This window comes from Macrobrachium nipponense, chromosome 6, assembly GCF_015104395.2.
Source record: "Macrobrachium nipponense isolate FS-2020 chromosome 6, ASM1510439v2, whole genome shotgun sequence".
NCBI classification, from domain to species: Eukaryota; Metazoa; Arthropoda; class Malacostraca; order Decapoda; family Palaemonidae; genus Macrobrachium; species Macrobrachium nipponense.
Window position 1 is genome coordinate 57,503,320 of NC_061108.1, and position 19,998 is coordinate 57,523,317.

Sequence of the window (19,998 nt, forward strand, 5' to 3'; positions counted from 1 at the left end):
ACACACATATATATATATATATATATATATATATATATATATATATATATATTCTGCATGTTTGGCATGGTTTATTAACACACATAGTATATATATATATATATATATATATATATATATATATATATATATAAAATCTACATATATATATATATGTACAATATACATAGTATATATATATATATCATACATATATATATATATATATATATATATATATATATATATATATATATATATATATATATATATATATATATATATATATATATATATATATATACGATGTGGTTATAGGTTCAGGGAGGTAATTTTAATGAATCGGACAGTAAAACTCAGAAAAGATGAAAATCCAGCTCCGCTTTGACACCGAGAAAGTATCAAACAATGCAAGACTTTAGTCTAGCTCTTGAACATGTTCGCACAAGAGACGCGAGATCAGCTGCCAGCAACTGACAGCGAGCAGACATCCCGCCAACCAACTTCCAGAGATCCAACGCCGTGAATCCTCGTCTGGGGCCGGGCCGGCATTCAAATGGCAGTGACGTGGTATCCTCGTTCTAACGAATCATTCTTTCGGTGTGATTTCATACTAGGTAAACTTTAGAATTATTGGGTTCCACTAGAGTAAAGATAATTCATACTAATGCCGTCTACAGTTAAATTACAGTAGATAGTTAATTTCTGTTATTAACCTCTGAATATGGCAGATTGCAAAGTATGGTAATTACTCTCCTCAGATTATATATATATAATATATATATATATATATATAATATATATATATATATATATATATATATATATATATATATATATATATATATATATATATATTATAAGCGAAAGACATGATTTCGAACTAGAAAAAAAATTACCATAGAAAGCTAAAACCCCCTTAAGGTCATATTCCGGGAAGAGTAATAACTTCTGCAAATGTTTATTAGCATGAACACTTGACTGTGGACGACCCATGCTACCGCGGATAAGTTCTTAGATATCTTAATATGATGAATAATCCTCCTATAATTCTAATCTCTATCCTTTATTTTTATCATGAAAGTTCTCCAGAATTATTAGAGAGATTAATGGCATTCGTTAAGACATGGAATGAAAATCCGTTGTGTGGGAGAGCAAATCACGGGGTTATTCGTGAGTCATAAAGCAACACATTTGAACACAAGTGGGAAGTCCCGTTGATTTTGTGTAGAAACGGTTAAATGTTTGGTAAACGCTGCCAAAAAAAAAAAAGATACTTAATATTCAAATAAAGAAACAGAAAGAATGCGACTAGAAAGAGAACTGACTTACGATAATCGTTGGAAAATTATGAATTTTAACCTTACAGTATGTATAGTCTCGACTCTTTACATACTTCTTCAGCAGGAAGAACCTACACTTGCATAAGGCCAGCTCAGTCTGCCACAAGTATTCGTGACTGATAACTGAAACTGTAATACATACGTCTCAGTTAGGAGTCCAAAGGTCCATTCTTCAGGTCCTTTCCCTTTTAGCACCTTACTTATGTCCTAGAGCAATGACGTGTGTTAGCAAAACTCTATTTAACCTAACACAAGCGAGCAACCTAATAAACAAAGAAAACGTCAATCTGATTAAATATCCCGATTTTGAAAGCAAATTAGTACCTTTCGACAAAAGTGGTCATGCTTAATGACCTGTCCCAAAGCTTGAGCTAAAAATAAAGTACTAATAAAACATGGCCAAAGTATTGACACGTTAGATGTACAAGAGAACGGAGAGACATATTACTTTGCGGCCAGATAAGTGCAAAGAAACCCGCCTAAAGCAAGAAAATTTTAAAAAGAAATACATTGAACTCCTTACGTTGTCGACCAGGCATAATGTTTATGTTTCCGTGTCGCCGTATTTATTCTGGGAAAATACAAAGTTTTGGCGCGCCAGTGGTGCCACATCTAGAAACATACGCACATTTGAACATATGTTAATCCTTGAATTTTACATATGTTGACTAATAAAGCATTTTACCTTTGAAGAAAGCAATTAAATTTGTTATCACTACATTTTCCAGAAATACGCCTCACATATTTGAACGACCTTAATCAGTTCTGGCACAAAAGTCATACAATAAAGTTGCGCGCCTTTTATCATATTAAACGTTACTAAAGTAGTCCCGAGTTAAAAGTGTATATTCTCTTTTAGATGCAATACAAGATCACACAGATGATTCTTTTTCACATATGTTGAATATAACAGACTTCCTTGTAAGCAAGTATAATCATAATTTGAAAGAAAATAATTATGTAAATAAACCGGTAGCGGAGTAATACATAAAGCGTCTGGATGCCGGCTCCTGATTGGTTAGGTTTGGTGTCTCACGTCGTGGGGAGGCCCCCAGGACCCGGGGCTTCGCGCCAAATTTAAGGAAATGTCATGGGCCCGAGTCATTCAAACCAGCATCAGCCGCTCTGCAGATTGTACTAGTATCCACCATTGTCCTAGGTGCCAAAATGCCCGCCAACGTCTTAGCCGAGAGAGTGAACAACATCTCCTTCAACGACAAAGAGAATCAGGTGAGATTCAGATTCCGCAACAATTGAGGGTGTTCATTAGATTTGGTTCCCCGACTCTAGGCGCCATAACCATGTTTGCTATACCTAGGCAGCTAGGTACTAGTCGCCTCATCTTTTTAGCTAGGTGTAATCGAGACACTTAAGTTTGACATATTCTACGATAGACTAGGTTGTAATTGGACTGAAAACTTGACTCTTTCACATACTAAATTGTGTGTGTGGTCATTAGTGAGGTAGATCCCAGTACCTAGGATAATCGGTAGCAACTGCCTAGGGTATAGTACTCAGGTTCGAAGCTGAGCGTCCCAGGTTACGCCTAGACGAAGTGTAACCTACTTCTAGGTAGCGAGTGCAATTCGCTCTTTCATTCTTTCTGCCGTAGGAGGTGCCTAAGATTCTCTCCAAATAGCCCAGGCAATGATATCGAAAATGGGTTGAGTCAAAGGTGCGAACTGAGACACTTGTTAGGGGGAAGAGTGAAAGGGGCAGCTGCTAGGAGCCAAAGGGACATCGCACACAACCCTAAGTAGTCGGTACTCTGACAGCACTACCCCCATAGGCTACCTATAGGGCCAGAAAGCGGGTGAAGTGGCATGTTTCTCAAGTACTTTTGCTGTTATTGTTATGAGGTCTTGAGTTGATGACGATCCATGGCAAATAGGCCTTACCTAGCCTATACACGCATTTAACAAAGGCTAATAAACTAGCTTTCTGTTGTAATTAAAACTATTTCCTTATGTTTAGCTACCCTTGTTTTATGTATTTGACAGTGATTGCTGTAACTTACAAAGCATATTTGTTTATATTTTCCATAGCCAATATGGTTTAGACATGGCATCTCGGTGGGAAACTGGATTTTTATATTTACTGTTATGCAGTAAAACTACATGGTAATTCTGCACGGACTGTGTATGGAATGGTTCTGTGCATGTGCAGTCATTGGGGAGCCATAGCTATGGTCAAGAGGGATTGGCTAAGGAAACCTATTAGGTATAAAAATAACCCTACTAAGCTAGGTTACATGACACATAGGCTAAAAACTCGAAAGATGCGACGCGACAGATGTGGTTGCTTTGGAACATAGTGTGGGATGCTGGGTCCTTCCTTCCTTCCACTTGATTTGCTGTTGAGTGAAGTGGGATGAATCACAAAATATGCAATGCAATCAACCTAATCTTCCACAGATCCTCCTAGGAGACTAGCAAGCAGGTTATTTCTGCTGAATAGCTTTGCACATATCCTTGACATTTCCTCTGTCCCAAGCCTGGTTGTCATTTCCTTCGGTTAATTTAGCGCAAGTGTGTTTTGCAGAGGTCGGAAATTATTATAATTCCAGTAGTCCAATATAAAGGTAAAAAATCATTCTTGCCAGCGGCACTTGCGTAGCATTGTTTTAAATTGTATGGTGGTAAAAATTGGAGAGGGTCAGGGTATAGCTACATGTTAATTGTGTCCAATTTACATGCATACAGTAGTGTGTATTAACTTTCTAATATTTGTCTCGTCTGGTTGGGTAGCCTACTTGATAACTTGTTTCTGCTCTTTTTCCATCAATGTGTTGAACAAATAGATTGAGTGAATTGTGGATGTCAGCATAGTGTATCCCATACTTTGCTTCCTAGATACATGCCAATGAAATGTTTTGCATTATTTTATGCCTTATGGTAACCTAATAGGCTAGTTATTCCATGTAAAGTGCCTCTCTGATTTCAGTATACATTTAGGCTATGCCCATGTGATTCAGTTCAGTTATATACGTACAAGCTTTACTATTTTAGTAAATTTCCTATTGTAGTTTGAGCAGCACATGCCAGTTAATAATTATTATTGTGCATGTAGTCTGTTTCTAGCCTGGCTGCTTAACATGATATTTTGTATTGGACACCGCTGAAATCTGAACAAGAACTTTTAACTAATCCTATACTTTTACTTGAAATTGCAAGAAGACAAATGTAAAGTATCTGTTGTACTGTAATTAAGAATATAGTATTACTTTAAGAGTAATTACATTTGGTAAAAAGTCTGAGTTGTCATTCTCATGCACCTCTAAAATTACAGGATCAGGTATTAAAGAAGAAGATTCAGAAGAATGGCCCAAAGGTTTCAGCCCCAGTTAAATCGGCACAAGAAACCAAGGTGAGTTATTTGTTTTTTAGTCCAAAGATTCTACAGAAATTGCCTTTTAACCCAACGTATCATTGTATAATTCTCAGAATTAACAGTATTTTAAATTGCTTTTAGGTGGTAGCATTTGATAAGGAAGCGGAGCCTCTGCTGCGAGACAATCCTGGTCGCTTTGTGATCTTCCCAATCCAGTTCCAAGATATTTTCCAAATGTACAAAAAGGCTGTGGCTTCTTTCTGGACTGTGGAGGAGGTGGATTTATCTAAGGTAAGCTTTTGCATTTGATTTCTTTCTTGCCTGCCCCTGTAAATGTGGTAGCAGCAATTTTCTTGTCACCTTATTGTAATTCATGTAATGTGTGTTGTATAAAAGTTGAGTGTTTGCGGGTCAACTAGTCATTTTTATCATTACTCTCTTACAGCACTGCAAACATCATTATAGTCACATTATCCATGCTTCTAATTGTGAATCTGCTTGTTGATCACTTGTGAAATTTTATCATTTAACATTTAAGTCATTCAAGTTCATTTGTGGTCACCAAACAGACCTTATTTAGTGTAGTGTATTTGAATTAGTTTTGTGTCAAGATATTCATTAGACATAAATGGTGTCTTTTTCTTATGCTCAAATTTTCACTCAAATTTATGGTTCATTTTGATAGGCTGGTTGCCATGTATGTGAAGGTTTTTCTCCATTTCACAATTGCATAATGGCTCCACGAACTCATTTTGATGGTTTTTTATGTCTTATCAGATAGATTCATGTTCCAATAGGTGTTCAAAAGGCCAAGTTTGAATTTGTAATTGTTCATTGTCATCCAAGTTAACACCCTTTAACAGTGGTCTTTCCCACCCTTAGATTATAGAAATTCTAAATTCATTTTTGTCACTTATGTCAAACAGGTTATTTTTAAGATTTCATAGTACACGGGTTACGGTCCGCAACTGTACTCAAAAACCGCTTACAACTGCCTTATTTAATATAGTTCAAACACCAAATACACTGTAGCATCATCATAAAACTTTAATATCATTTCAGTCATCTTACAACATACCCTTTAAAATGTGTGGCTAATATATTTAGCAAAAATCAATGTTTTTGTAACTGAAGGATCGTTTGTTAGATAATTACGTGACTAATAGTTTCACAATTAATGCTCATTTTAACATTTTATTCATTGTCTAATCTTAGATCATTCTTCTCCAGGATTTGGGTGACTGGGACAAACTCAAGGATGAGGAAAGGCACTTTATTTCTCATGTATTGGCCTTTTTTGCTGCTTCAGACGGAATAGTAAATGAAAATCTTGTAGAGCGATTTTGCCAGGAGGTTCAAGTACCAGAGGCAAGGTGCTTTTATGGTTTCCAGATTGCCATGGAAAATATCCATAGTGAAATGTACAGCCTCTTAATTAACACCTACGTCAGAGACTCCGCTGAGCAGCACAGATTGTTTAATGCAATTGAGACACTTCCCTGTGTAAAAAAGAAGGCAGATTGGGCTTTGAAATGGATTGCAAATGAAACTGCCACGTATGCTGAGCGCATCATTGCTTTTGCTGCTGTTGAAGGAATTTTCTTCAGTGGCTCTTTTGCTTCCATTTTCTGGCTCAAGAAACGTGGATTAATGCCAGGTCTCACTTTCAGTAATGAACTCATCTCCAGGGATGAAGGTTTGCACACAGATTTTGCATGCCTTATGTTTAAACATTTAGTAAATAAGCCCAGCCAGGAACACATTCACTCCATAATTGATAATGCTGTTAAAATTGAACAAGAGTTCTTAACTGATGCTCTTCCTGTTAACCTAATTGGTATGAATTGTGTATTGATGAGGCAATATATTGAGTTTGTGGCCGATCGCCTTCTTTTGGAACTAGAATGTGATAAGCTGTACAATGTAGAAAATCCATTTGACTTTATGGAGAATATTTCTCTTGAAGGGAAGACGAATTTCTTTGAAAAGAGAGTAGGGGAGTACCAAAAGTGTGGGGTTATGTCAGGTAGTGAACAGAGAAGTTTTACGTTGGACGCAGACTTTTAACAAAGATACTATACTGTTATTTTATAGTAATGTAACATTTTTGCAAAGGGTACTTGGTACCGTTAATATTGTACAAAAATAGTCTTAACTTTTGCATTATGAATTGTGATAGTCTGGGGATGTACCAGATGTATTTTTCAGAGCTTTATTTTAAGGAAATATTTTAAGCAATAAAATATTTAATTTCAAATTGGTTTATCATATTCCCCTTTCTGTATTTTAAATTTGCATATATACCTTGATGTAGTCCTGAATTGCTGAACTTAGATTTTTTTTTTTTTTGTGATAGTGGACTTAAATATTCTCTGCTTTAAATTTAAAAGGTTCACAAACTTTTCCTGGTATAATATAAAGCAGTGCTGGCCCTAAGGACTGGGTCTCCCAACTTTAATCTCTGTGAAGACCCACTCTTATTGGGCTGTTAACTACAATTTTAATTTAGATATACCAAATTTTACAACTGCTGTTGCAGGACAAATTTTGTTGTTTTCCTTATCAATTTTGTCAAAGAATGCATAAAGCCCCTGTCATTACTTTTTTTAGTATATCCTTTTTATTTAATGATAATCTTAAATTATTTTTGGATTTAAATTTTAAACTTTTTGTGCCACACAAACCAGTCATTACATGGGATTTACCTTGTGAAGATGAGCTGGAGCAGCTATGTAACTCATACAAAGGTTGTTAGCCACTGACTAGAGGGAAATCCTGCCGAATTGTCTACTCAACTTACCTCTCAGTTGCCGTCAAGTGAGGATGTCTTTGAGCTTCTCTGTCTGACTACTTTTTCTTTTTTGAAATATTTTTCTGATTAACCCATAATCACTTTAGCTCTCCTTGGAAAGGAAACTGTAGGCTTGGGTGGTGTCCAGGGAGTAGTCTGGCATGGAAATGGCTATTTTTATTTCAGTGCCTTACCAAGCAATTATATATCCATAGATTCCCTACTGCGGCAGGCCAAAATTCAAACCTTTGCGGTGGGACCGCCATCGCTAGTGTTGGTTACAGGTAACTGCCCACTTCTGTTCCTTGGGTAGGATGACACTGCAATTCTTAATTAGATTTCTGCCATCTCCCGATTAACATTGTTTCTCCTTGGAAAGTCAGTTACATGCTGGACTGCCGATCTGGGTCCTGGTTCAATTCCCTGCTCTGCCAATGCAAAATCAGAGGAATTTATTTCTGGTAATAGAAATTCATTTCTCGATGTGGTTTGAATCTCACAATAAGCTGTAGGTCCCGTTGCTAGGTGACCAAGTGGTTCCTAGCCATGTAAAAATATCTAATCCTTCGGGCCAACCCTAGGGGAGCTGTTAATCAGCTCAGTGGTCTGGTAAAACCAAAATATAAGTTTATGCAGACTTCCTCATCGTATTGGTTTTTTCACTTCTGTGATTTTGTGACATACTATTTCATTGTGGCATTGTTTGAATTTAGCTTAGTGCTTTTGAATAATTTTTATTGCCATTTTTCAATAAAACTTCATATTCCAGTTCATCTTTAGTTAGGTTTTGTGCTTATGGGTGTAGGACTAGGCTAGTCAAGGAGATTATGACACACACTAGATGTACTAAATGTTGGGGTCAATGTAATAAGGAGTTAACATGTACTGTGTCAGGAATGGGATGAAGATAGATGGAAGATATGTATTTCTCATGCAGATAAAGTTCTTTAGGATAGGAAGAGGAAGGCAGCTCTTAGAGCCAAGGGTAAAGCTAGTTTAGCTCCTTTGCCTTCTGTGTTGGCAGAGGCCTCTACTCCTTTTTCTTCCTCTACTTCTAGATCCCGGGTTGCCCTGATTGATACCATTACCACCCTCCAATCAAGGTTCGAGAGGAAGTTTGAATTTCTCTTTAACACTATGATTGAGTTAGGTTAATCTATGAGATCTTTCATGGAGAAATCTGTGAGTGCAGTGAATGTGCCAAGTGTTAGTGCAGTGCAATCTCAGGGAGTGGCTGTCTGTCTCAACAGTTCTCCTAGATAAAGGTCAAAGTCCTGCTCCCCCGCCTCGGGGAGAAGACATATCAGACATCCAAGGGAGACTGGTGGGGTCTGCCCACGGGCAGTTTCTGCCTCGGTTGATCCTGAGGTATCGACTCGGGTTCAACTGAGCGTTGCTGGAAAGGTGCATAGTTTAGTGTCTACTTGTCGTCTGACTCCAGTGGGTTCTTCACTTCCTGTTTCACGCTGATGGCTTAATTCTGTGGCCTTGACCTCTCAAGAGGCACACTCCTGTTGACAATGTGTCGTCTCCACCTGTCGAGATCTTGAGTTTCCAGTCCTTTCCCTCTTGCAGTTGTGTGTTTTGGTACAAGCACAGTCGACTCGACAGACTTCAACTCCACACTCTGAACCTTCGGCTTCTCTTTCAAAAACTTCATCTTCGTCTCGTGCGACATCTGTCCATCCAAGTTGGTCCTTTCCTCAGCCACTTAGAGGTCTCTTCGTCATGTCGAAGAATGGCTGTCAAGTAAGAGGTTGCAAGGCATAGCATCCTTTGCCTTCCCACCTTCAAAGCTCCTCAAGAAGCATCAACTCTTTTATGCCATCAATACTCCTGGTCTTGGTAATTAAGCCTGTATACATGTCAAGGTCGCCTAATTTCGACTTCAAATATTGAAAATATAATGGTTAAGGTTAAAAAAAACCGACAGGTGCTTTTTCCAAAACGGGCAAATGGCTGCTAGGGGCAATAATCCAAGATGGCGGCCGAAAATGGGATACGTATATACTGACTTTAATTCAGGCCAGCACATAAAAATTAAATTTAAATGTGTTCCTCCACGATATACAAACCCTTGGTCCTTTACATAAAGAATTACTTTCAATTTAGACTGGAATTATGGCTGTTAAATTCTTGAACAAGGTGGTTAAGCAGTAACTACCATATGGTAGGTGAGTAGGCCACCTGCCCGGATGTAAACACTCCACTGTTTCAGCCATCCTCTGATGAAGATGTAAGTTTGTGAGCTCTTGCTGACTAGCCGTTAATTACAATTTTCCCGGTGGGATCTTTAATTTTTTATTTTGAATAAATATGTACGTATACTGTATGCAGTCTTTGTTATTAATAATTAATTGACTTTAATAATTAATATGCAAGCCCACTTTTTGTAATAGCCTTGATAGCTGCCTTTCCACTTTGTGTTAAGGGTCAGCAGCAAGGGTGTGTCAACATCTTTATTAGTACAAGTTTCACCCTTTAACATATGACGAGACATGTATTCATCCGAAATTTACGCTTAGCTTTGGAAATTTACAAGGGAAACTTCGGAGGTTTGTCCTTTGTTTCTTCTGTTAAGTCCTCCTCTCCTTTGTCCTTTCGCTGGCTGTTGGTGTTTAAGGGATCTCCTCTCATTTCAGAGGGCAGTGCCCTTGGATGCCAGAGGATTATCCTTATTACTTAAAATAATATTTTCTTTCTTTTACAGGCTAAGTGGTGATAGATGATTACAGCAGTAATGGTTAGAAATCTCTTCATGTTGGTTACCTACCTTGGAATTGTACCTGTGACTCGTAGCATGCTGTGATATTGGTCCTTGAGTGTGTGTACTGTTCCCCTGCTGGAAATCATATTCATTTACTACTGCTATACTGGAGATTCGTCACTGGACAAAGCCTTCGCCGCTGCCCTGTGATTATTAACTCTATTCCTGCTGGTAAATATACCTGCAGAGGAAGTCTTGCAGAATTTGGAGAAGTCAAAGAGGAAGAGAGCTCATCAAGTGTCATCATCTTCCTCTTCGGAATCATCATATTTTTCATCAGCCTCCACCCCTTCAATTTCTAAGGCTCCCTGCCGAAGAAGGAGAAAGTAGTCTCCCTCCCGCTAAGAAGTCTCGTCATGGGACTTCTAAGGGTCTGCCTCCTCAAACTGAGGCAGCAGTTGGGTCTTCCGCTGGCTCTCCCATTCCTTCAAGAACAGGAACCATCATGCTGTCCCTAGGGCCTAGCATGTTGGGAGCTGTAGAGGCGCAAACTTCGGTTCGCACTTCTGCTGCGAGTCCTAGAGGTTCTGCACATAAATCTTCAAATTCGCGTGCATCTAGAGTCGGTGACGCTGAATCTGCTCACCGTCACGACTTGGGCACGGAGTGGAAGAAAAGAGTGAGTTGCTCAGGTGACTCACACCTTGCTGGTGATCGCTTTCACTATGATTGCTCAGTTCCTAGGGTTGACGTGACGGTCCTACGGGACTGTGCACGTAGGGGCGCCTCCATTTGGTCCTCTTGAGAGGTTCCAGCCTCGACGAGGACTTTGACGTATCAGATGATGGTACCAGCTCTCTCCAATCAGGTGCACTCTCAGCCCCACCCAGACGATGGTCACGTTTGCGTGACCGACCGGTCTTGTTGGCAATGAACGTTTCACCTGCCATGTGAGTTTCATAACCCTCCTCGGAAAAGCGTTTTCTCCAGACAATAACACTTTCCTAGACTCGCGTCGCAGTCATCACAGCAGGTTGATGGCTGCCCGTGTCTTGCTTCTCCTGCTAGATAAGTTAGCAAGGCGAGTGAGAGTGAAGTCTTCCTCACCTATTCCCTCTACTTCCTATGGCTACACCGGGAGGGGTGAGGTGAATAGGAGGGATCCTGCAGAGTGCTCTCCATAGGATTCAGCATCAGGGGACTACGTTCCTTGAGGGATCTGAGAGTCCTATCGGATGTACGTCCACATCATTGAGGAAGGATCTTATGTCAAAACTGGAGACAATGTCTCCATGGCTTTTTCTGTCCTTTGGACAGATTTCAATATGTAGTCCCATATGGATTCTTGCGTTTTGGGAGCCTCGATTGTATATTCCGTTGAATTGTACTCTCATTCCAGTCTTAAATGTTCGGATTTAGGACTGGATTTTATGCCCTTTCCTCCTCGATTTCTACGGGAGTCGAGGAGGGACCCTACCCTGATGATCGTTTGACGAAATTCACTGAGCGCTTAAAATACTTTGGAATTGCTAGCACTCTCCAAGCGTTTTGGTTTTCTACGATTTGCAAATACTTGGGCGAGACGAGAATTCCTGATAATTGTTACTACAATACCTGGGAATCTCACTGAATGCTTGAATTCCTTGGAATTTCTGGCATTCTCAGTGTCATGGTTTTCCAGTAATTTCCAAACACTCGGGCAAGACAGACATTCCTGGTAATTGTTATTACGAAAATTCGTACCAGGGTGAAACAAGGCTCGCCCGATTATTGTCTTACAAGAGTCGGGTTTTTCTTGCCGAGCATGGGAATTCTTATGAATTCTAACGCTTGCCAAGTACTCACTATTACGAGTGCTTGGATGGCGAGACGAGTCTTTACCAGTACAGACGAGTCCGCTCCTGTCTGGTTTGGAGTTATGTAGAGCTTGGAACTGGATGCAACACCTGGGTGAACGGTCAAATACCATCCTCGTGTTTTGGACCTTTGGGTCTGAACACGTAGGACAGCAGACACAGAATCCCTCTTATTCTTCTTCTCGGACCTTCGGCCTCGAAGGAGAACAGTTAATTGGGAAGAAGTGATAGTTCTTCATTGACGATTATGTAGTGGTGATCTGCTCAGCTCAATCGGCTCGACCAGGCAGCTCTGCCGATCTGAGTGCTTGGCTCTAATGAACAAACTCTCTGCTTTTGATCGGTGTGGTTCCTTGCCATGTCATAGCACCCTCCCTTCCCATGTTGCAGCGAACTTTCACGGGGTCATCGTTTTTCATCTTTATCATCTGATGCCTCCTAACCTCCCTCTTTAAAGGGTTCCACGTCCTAAGAAGAGGAAGGTATTCTCCGCCCCTTAAGAAGTCTCGCTTTTAGACTTCTAAGGGTCTGCATCCTTTCCATGGAGAGGAAGTAATTGACTGTCTCTTCGGCTTACCTGCTCCTTCCAGAGCGGGAACCTGGATGCTATCCACAAAATAGTGTCTCGGGATCCCCAGGAGTTCGAACCCAGGCTCGTTCTCCTGTCTGGTTCCAAGGGCTCTTGGAACCGGGGCTGCGTAGGGTATACCCATGTATGGGTCTCTCCAAGTCTACAACCCCCAAGGGGGGGTCGTATATCCACAGTCAGTGATAGGTAGTCTTCTCTCCATCACTATAGTGTAACAGGACGAAAGAAGGGACCGAACCACATTGATGGCTTGCACCAGCCTGTGAAAGCCAGGAATGGCTATTCTTCAGGTGCCAAGATTGATGTCGCTGTCCCTCGGGACAATGCATCTGAAGGAGATAGGAGGTCCTCTATGTAGTCGTCTTCATGAGGTTCGATCATGGAGAAGATAGATGCATAGCAAGACGTGGCAAGTTCTTGCCAGCTTTTACTGCATTTAACTCCAGCCAACTTTTTCTCGCGTTCGCATGAATGGAATGGTTGTAGGAAATGAATGCTTTGTTTAATAGAGTTAGAACATCACAAGTTCAGGGAAGAGCGGGAAAGAACAGTCAATCCTTTTCTCTTTTTTCCCTCTACTTCCTGGTTATACCGGAATGAACAGGGAAAGAAGAGGAATTATATGGAGTCTACTCCTCAGAGTTTGAACCCAAGAGACTATGTTTATGGTTTAATCTTAGGATCTTACCAAAAATATGTCAATTTGTTCAGGATGGATAGCACCAAGAGGTTTGAACACCTGTCCAGTGCTACTGTTTTAGAAACAACCAGTTCAGCTTGAGCTAGCCTCCTTCAGTATCCTGTTATCACCATAGAAGTCTCCCTACAGAAAGACTTCACCTTCGCTCTCGTCATTAGAGAATGAAGGAGGTTTGCTTCCAGTCCTAATCCTTGTCCCTCGAATGAAGAATTAGACTGGAGTGCGATTTGCAGGAACCTACAAATATACTAGTATATTTCTCCCCCAACATGCTTCTGTTATCAGTTGCATTGTCCAAGTAGTAGGCGCATATCTGTAAGTTAACCCTTAAACGCCGACTGGACGTATTTTACATCGACATTTTTTGTCTCTCGGGTGCCGACTGGACGCATTTTACGTCGACATACAAAAGTTTTTTTTTAAATTCGCGGAAAAATACTTATAGGCCTACCAGCCTAAAACTTTTGAATCACGCACCTTGGGGGATGCTGGGAGTTCACGGATCGAGGTGTTGTTTTGTTTAGAAGCATGACCCAAGTGCCCATGCGCGAAATGCTTTCTTCTCGCTCCAGTCAGCATCAGCGGCACATCGTCCGAGAGCGATCTTTTGTCGCAATCGAGTTTTCCTGAACTTGTGCGAGACTTTGAACATTTGTGTTGCTACAGGACGTTCGTAGAGATGTCTCAACGATGTGTGGACCACAAAAGGCGCGTTTAACCCGTCGGAAGGGATCGTGTAAGGCGTATTTTGGACTTAGATGCTGGCGAAGGACCAAGCACCCAACATGACCTCGCACCTCAACGCCGTTCTGTGCGACCACGTGTGGGTGAAAGTGGTTTAGGATCACATCGTGTGTCTCGTGTGCCTTTGGTAACCCCTAGGAAGCATCAGGGCGTCCTTAGGGGCATTCGTAGGAATTTGGGAGGCCTCCAACCAAGGGACATAGACGAGTATCTTTCGGAGCTTACCTTACAGACCTTACATCTTGTTCGGGTTGCCCCAGGTCCCTCAGTGTGAGGCACCTCTAATGTCTACCAGAGAGTTGCTAGTACATCTTCCGGTATATTTTGCATCTTCCAATCTTGGATGGTCTGGGATGCAGTTTAGATATTTGTCGAGCTTATTCTTAAACACATCTACGCTCACTCCTGATATATTCCTCAGATGAGCTGGCAACGCATTGAATAGACGCTGCATTATCGATGCTGGTGCGTAGTGGATTAATGTCCTGTGTGCTTTCCTTATTTTTCCTGGTATAGTTTTGGGCACTATTAATCTACCTCTGCTTGCTCTTTCTGATATTTTTAGTTCCATGATATTTTCTGCTATTCCTTCTATCTGTTTCCATGCCTGAATTATCATGTAGCGTTCTCTTCTCCTTTCTAGACTATATAATTTTAAGAATTGTAGTCTTTCCCAGTAGTCTAGGTCCTTAACTTCTTCTATTCTAGCTGTAAAGGACCTTTGTACACTCTCTATTTGTGCAATATCCTTTTGATAGTGTGGGTACCATATCATATTGCAATATTCAAGTGGACTACGAACATATGTTTTATAAAGCATAATCATGTGTTCAGCTTTTCTTGTTTTGAAGTGCCGTAACAACATTCCCATTTTTGCTTTACATTTTGCCAACAGAGTTGCTATTTGATCATTGCATAACATGTTCCTATTCATCATCACACCAAGGTCTTTAACTGCTTCCTTATTTGTGATGGTCTCATTATTAGGTCCCTTATATGCATAGCTTTCTTTCTCTGTCTCCATAATTTATTGATTCAAATTTATCAGAGTTAAATACCATCCTATTTACCTCTGCCCAATCATATACTTTGTTAAGGTCTCTTTGTAGAGCGTTCCTATCTTCATCACAAGTAATTTCTACTTATTCTTGTGTCATCTGCGAAACTACTCACCTTTTACCGAATCCTTCACATTATTGTCTATGTCTTCAAGCTCATAATAACAAACAGTATTGCAGCTAACACCGTACCTTGCGGCACACCGGATATTACCTTGACTTCATCCGATTTCTCGTCGTTTGCAATAACTATCTGTTTTCTGTTTGTGTAAAAATTATTTTAACCATCTTCCTACTTTATCCACGATATTGTGTTTTCTAATTTTCTTCGCTAATATATTATGGTCTACTTTATCAAAAGCTTTTGCAAAGTCTAAATAAACCACATCTGTTTCATTTCCGCTTTTCATATTTTTGAATATGTTCTCACGGTGGACTAACAGTTGGGTTTGTGTACTTTTTCCGGGTACGAAACCATGTTGTCCTTTATTAAACAAATTATTTTTTATAAATTTTTTTTTTGTTTCATAATATTTTTCTTCATTACCCTTTCATACACTTTCATAATATGTGATGTTAGACTCACAGGCCTATAATTACTTGCCTCTAGTCTTGATCCACTTTTGAAAGTAGGGGTAATATATGCTAATTTGTGCTCCTCATAAATCTTGCCTGTATCTACACTTTGTCTTAATAATATTGCAAGTGGCTTTGCGATAGAATGAACTACTTTCTTTAACAAAATAGCAGGAATTCCATCAGGCCCTGCAGCAGCTCCATTTTTAATTTCATTAATAGCCTGCACAATATCAGCTTCATTAATATCTATGTAAGCTAAATATTCACTATTTTCATCCCTTACTTCTATATCATTATCTTCATTATCTATTCTAGGGGTGAATCGTCTCTTATATCGTTCTGCCAGTATGTTGCAAATTTCCTTTTTTTGTCATTCGTTAATCTCCCTTCAATTCTCAGAGGGCCTATTCTATTCTTCTTTTATTCATCTTCTTCGCATATGAGTATAATAGCTTGGGGTTTTTGCTTGATATTTAATAGGGTTTTTTCTTCCAAGTCCCGTTTTTCATTTTCTTTTGATTGTATAATCTTTTGTTCTGCATTTTCTATCTTACTTTTTAGTTCTATAACTTTCCATGCATTTTTTTTTTCTTTTGCAAGACCTTTTTTCCACTTTCTGATTTTCTGGAACAAGATCCTTCTGTCTCTTGGTATGCATGAATGATGTTTACTTTTCTTCTTCGGTATATATTTTTCCACTATATAATATCTCCGTATTTACCCTTATGTCATCACTTACGAAAATGTTATCCCAATCTTTGTTTAATTCTTCATTAATTTCTGACCATTTTATATTTTTACTGTAGAAGTTGTATTTTCCATATCCTTCCCACTTTTTCATTTCTTGCTTATCTCTATTTTCACTTGCTTTGGAATGAACTGTTAATTCTATGACATTATGGTCTGAAATATTCGCATTATAAACTATTATTTCTTTAACATAATTCATCTCGTTCACAAATACTAGGTCTAAAGTATTTCCCTTTTTCTGTTGGCAGGTGATTTATTTGTTGAATGTTGTATTCTAGTAGCATATCTAATAGCTTTTCAAATTGCCTCTTATCTTCTGCACTACTATTACTCTCTTTTTTATATGTATAAGTACAACCACAATCTCCTATTCATTCTTTCCATTCTACGAAAGGAAAGTTGAAGTCACCAGATAGGAGAATAGTCCAGTCCTTGTGATTTCTACATATATCATCCAATTTTTCAATTATTAAGTCAAACTCTTTAGTATTAGGAGGTCTATATATTACTATGTTCATCAATTTTTCAGATTCAAATTCTACCGCTATTAGTTCACATTCTGAGTTTACTATATTTCTCATATATTTTTCCTTGTTTTTTGTCTTTCCCATATATTGCGGTTCCCCCTTGATTCCTATTTTTTCTATCTGATCTATAAGTTTGGAACCCTTTATTTGATCATCATTCCCAGTCTCTTTGGGAATACCAGGTTTCACTTATATTCATTATATCTATTTTCTTTTCATTTTTTTTTGGGTTAGTTCTTCTAAGTACTCTATTTTTCTTTTTTGAGTTACTCGTAACTAAACCCTGCGCATTCATCACTATGATGGTTTGCGTGTTTTCTCCTTCATTTAATACTGGTAGTAATAAGGATTTTCCCATGTCTCTTTCCTGTTCTGGTATGTTGTTCTTTTTTTTCATTTCCAGAAATTCTGACATTAAAAAATCCAACTTTTCCATAAATATTTGATCTTCCTTTCATCATAATTATTCATTTTGTGTCAGAATCTGCAATTTTCCTCCGTTTCTGCAATATCCTCTTGCATAATAAATACAGTTATTATCTCTTGAGTAGAATTTCGGAGCTGATGCTTTGAAATTTTTTGCTGACACCTCTGCATATCTCATTGGTGGTTTGCTTTTCTCTTTTACCTGATATTCTTGATTTCTCTCTTTATTTGTTTCTTTCTTATTTTGGATTTTATTACTTGGTTGGTTATTTATTTGATTATGATTCATGGCTACAGGGTGCATATATTTTGCATTTTTGTCGAACTTACATCCTTTTCCTTCTTTTAGGTTTTTACATATTTTTGGATGCAGATCTCTGCAATCATCCCCATATCCATCTAAGTATGCACATTTACCATATATTTCATAGTTTTGACATATCTTAGGATGTTGTAGTAACATCTTTCTCCAAATCTGCAATTCCCTCTTTTCAAAAGGTTGCAGATTCTTGTCTTTCTTGTCTATATTTTTCCTTTTCCCTTTCCTTTCATTGTATAGATCTGGGTAGAGCCTCTTCGGGATTTGCTTTTCTGTTGTCATATCGTAATTTATTTCTTCGTAGGTATGCTGCTTTATTGCCTCCATATGTAGTATCAATGAGTATCTCTGCATTCCATACTTTTATCTTGTTGTTTGTTTTCCTTATTTTTTTCTGTCATTTCATTTTTGTTTACTTCTCTTCCGTTTTCCTCTTCTTCTTTTTCTTCTTCTTCTTCCTCTCTTCTTCATCCTCAACTATTTGTACATTCAATCTTGATTTAATAACATTGTCTATCCATGATAGAAATGTGACAAAAAATTCGTATCTTTTCTCAAATTTTGTATTACTCAGCACACTGTGGATGGGTCGGAATGTTGCATGCAGCACATTTTCTGATTAGGTTTTGTGGATTGACTATGCTATACCAAACCTTACACAGTTTGCATGCTTTTGGCATTCTTTTTCCTAATGCATCAATTAGGATATTCACAAGATTCACCTTATTCATTTTTCTTTGTCGGAATATGTTGGTTTATGTATATTTTCTTTTATGAGTCTCTTGACCACTTGGATTTTATTTGGAACTTCTTCACTTATTTTCAAGATATTTTTCATTAGATTTGTTCCAGTTTGAAGGATTATATCCTTCTAATATATCTATGAATGCTTTGTATCGTTTTGGGGTTAGGACTGTTGCTGATTTCATAGATGAGAAATGCCAGTTACCCTTCCTGCTACCTCATCGTATTGCGAATCTGCTAGACACGCCAAATTACGCCACCTCTTCCCGCAGTTGGAACTTACTGCCATCTTGTTCTGATTTATAGTATTACAACTTGATAAAACTAAACTTAGAAGACGCTTTATCCTACTATTTTCACACTAATCTTATCACCGATAGTTCACGAACACTTCTAGATATTTCTCAAATTCTAGTCGTATGTTAAACTTGTGATATCTGTTGATTAATCTGACTTCACGCGGGTACGACTCACCAAGCAAGATGGCTACTTACGAGAGAGGGAATATGTCGCAAGTCCTCATTTTGATGGCGGATGGTCATCGAGTGATGAGGACATCAGTCCCGATGTCAGTGAGGACGAATATATGCCTCCAATATCCGTTCGAGGCTCACATCCCGAAAGTGAGCTCGAATTCAGTGGTTTCAGTGCCTATGAGGGGGAATCTGAGGAGGGGGAGGATGGGGATATGGGGTCTAGTTTCATCGCGGATGACGATACTGAAAGTGAAGGCCTAAGTGAGGGTGATGGGCCAATGGGGGGGGTAGTGTGCGAAATCGTGCCCGCGCCCATGCACGGGCACGTAGAAGGTCGGCTCGTCGCGCCAGCCAAAGTGAAGGCCGGTCGTCCGAGAGCGACGAGGGGTGGACGGAGGACCCCACCCCTCCTAATATGCACCCATTCACGGCAACTCCTGGGCTCACCGTACCGGTACCCCTGACTGCTCTGGGGTTCATTCAGCTGTTCCTTATGCGGGAATTGCTGGAGTACCTGGTAGAAGAGACGGTTGGACCTAAATACGCTCGGTATACTGCCGGTATGAATTACGGACGACATTGTCGTATTATTGGCGGGGTTGCAACCTCATTGACATGGCGCATTTTTTGGGGCTCCACATTTATTTTGGTATGACACCTGCTGCTGATGTCAGGCAATATTGGAGGCGGAATTATTTTTTATGTATAAGGTTCTCAGGGGAGGGGTTATGCCCGATTTTTCATTAATCTTCGGCATGCGGCGGAGTACTAGAGTAGCCCTGTGAGTGTAATCTTGATACTCATGTATCTTTCCACTTACAGGCTACCAACTGCCAGCATCCTGGCTGTAACGCTGTGTTGCAGGACCCCTGCGGGCACGAGGTCTGCAGGACTCATGCTCCCTGCTCCACCAGCCATGCGGATCTGCAGGTCTGGTTTCATGAAGCTTGTGAGTCAGTTTTTCAATGGGGTAAGTACTTTGGTCATCAGCACATTCATGCAATATGAGTTCTGATATATGATTAAGCTTAAGTTCTTCTTAGTCTAGTAGTACCTTTATGCAATAGAAGTTCTGATATA

General features: G+C 39.3%; 2 protein-coding genes across 6 annotated transcripts in view; both read left to right on the top strand.

Annotated features, from left to right (window-relative positions):
- LOC135216336 (ubiquitin-protein ligase E3B-like) overlaps positions 1-19,998 on the top strand; it is a 776,183-nt gene that overhangs the window by 7,133 nt on the left and 749,052 nt on the right. The gene's annotated exons all lie outside the window — the stretch shown is intronic.
- On the top strand, positions 2,395-6,909 carry LOC135216700 (ribonucleoside-diphosphate reductase subunit M2-like). Of its 2 annotated transcripts, XM_064252121.1 has the most exons (4): positions 2,395-2,552; positions 4,611-4,688; positions 4,794-4,943; positions 5,883-6,909. In XM_064252121.1, exons 1-4 carry the CDS (start codon positions 2,490-2,492, stop codon positions 6,717-6,719), a joined length of 1,128 nt encoding a protein of 375 aa, XP_064108191.1. In that variant the 5' UTR covers positions 2,395-2,489; the 3' UTR covers positions 6,720-6,909. The 2 variants fall into 2 exon arrangements, with proteins under 2 accessions (XP_064108191.1, XP_064108192.1); XM_064252122.1 differs by lacking the exon at positions 4,611-4,688 and having other exon boundaries at positions 2,404-2,552.

Bases quoted from the DNA above. Each gene is read 5' to 3' on its own strand.
- LOC135216700 (XM_064252121.1), top strand. From the start codon at position 2,490: ATGCCCGCCAACGTCTTAGCCGAGAGAGTGAACAACATCTCCTTCAAC. The intron at 4,689-4,793 runs GTGAGTTATTTG...AATTGCTTTTAG, and splicing joins AATCGGCACAAGAAACCAAG to GTGGTAGCATTTGATAAGGA. The intron at 4,944-5,882 runs GTAAGCTTTTGC...ATTCTTCTCCAG, and splicing joins AGGAGGTGGATTTATCTAAG to GATTTGGGTGACTGGGACAA.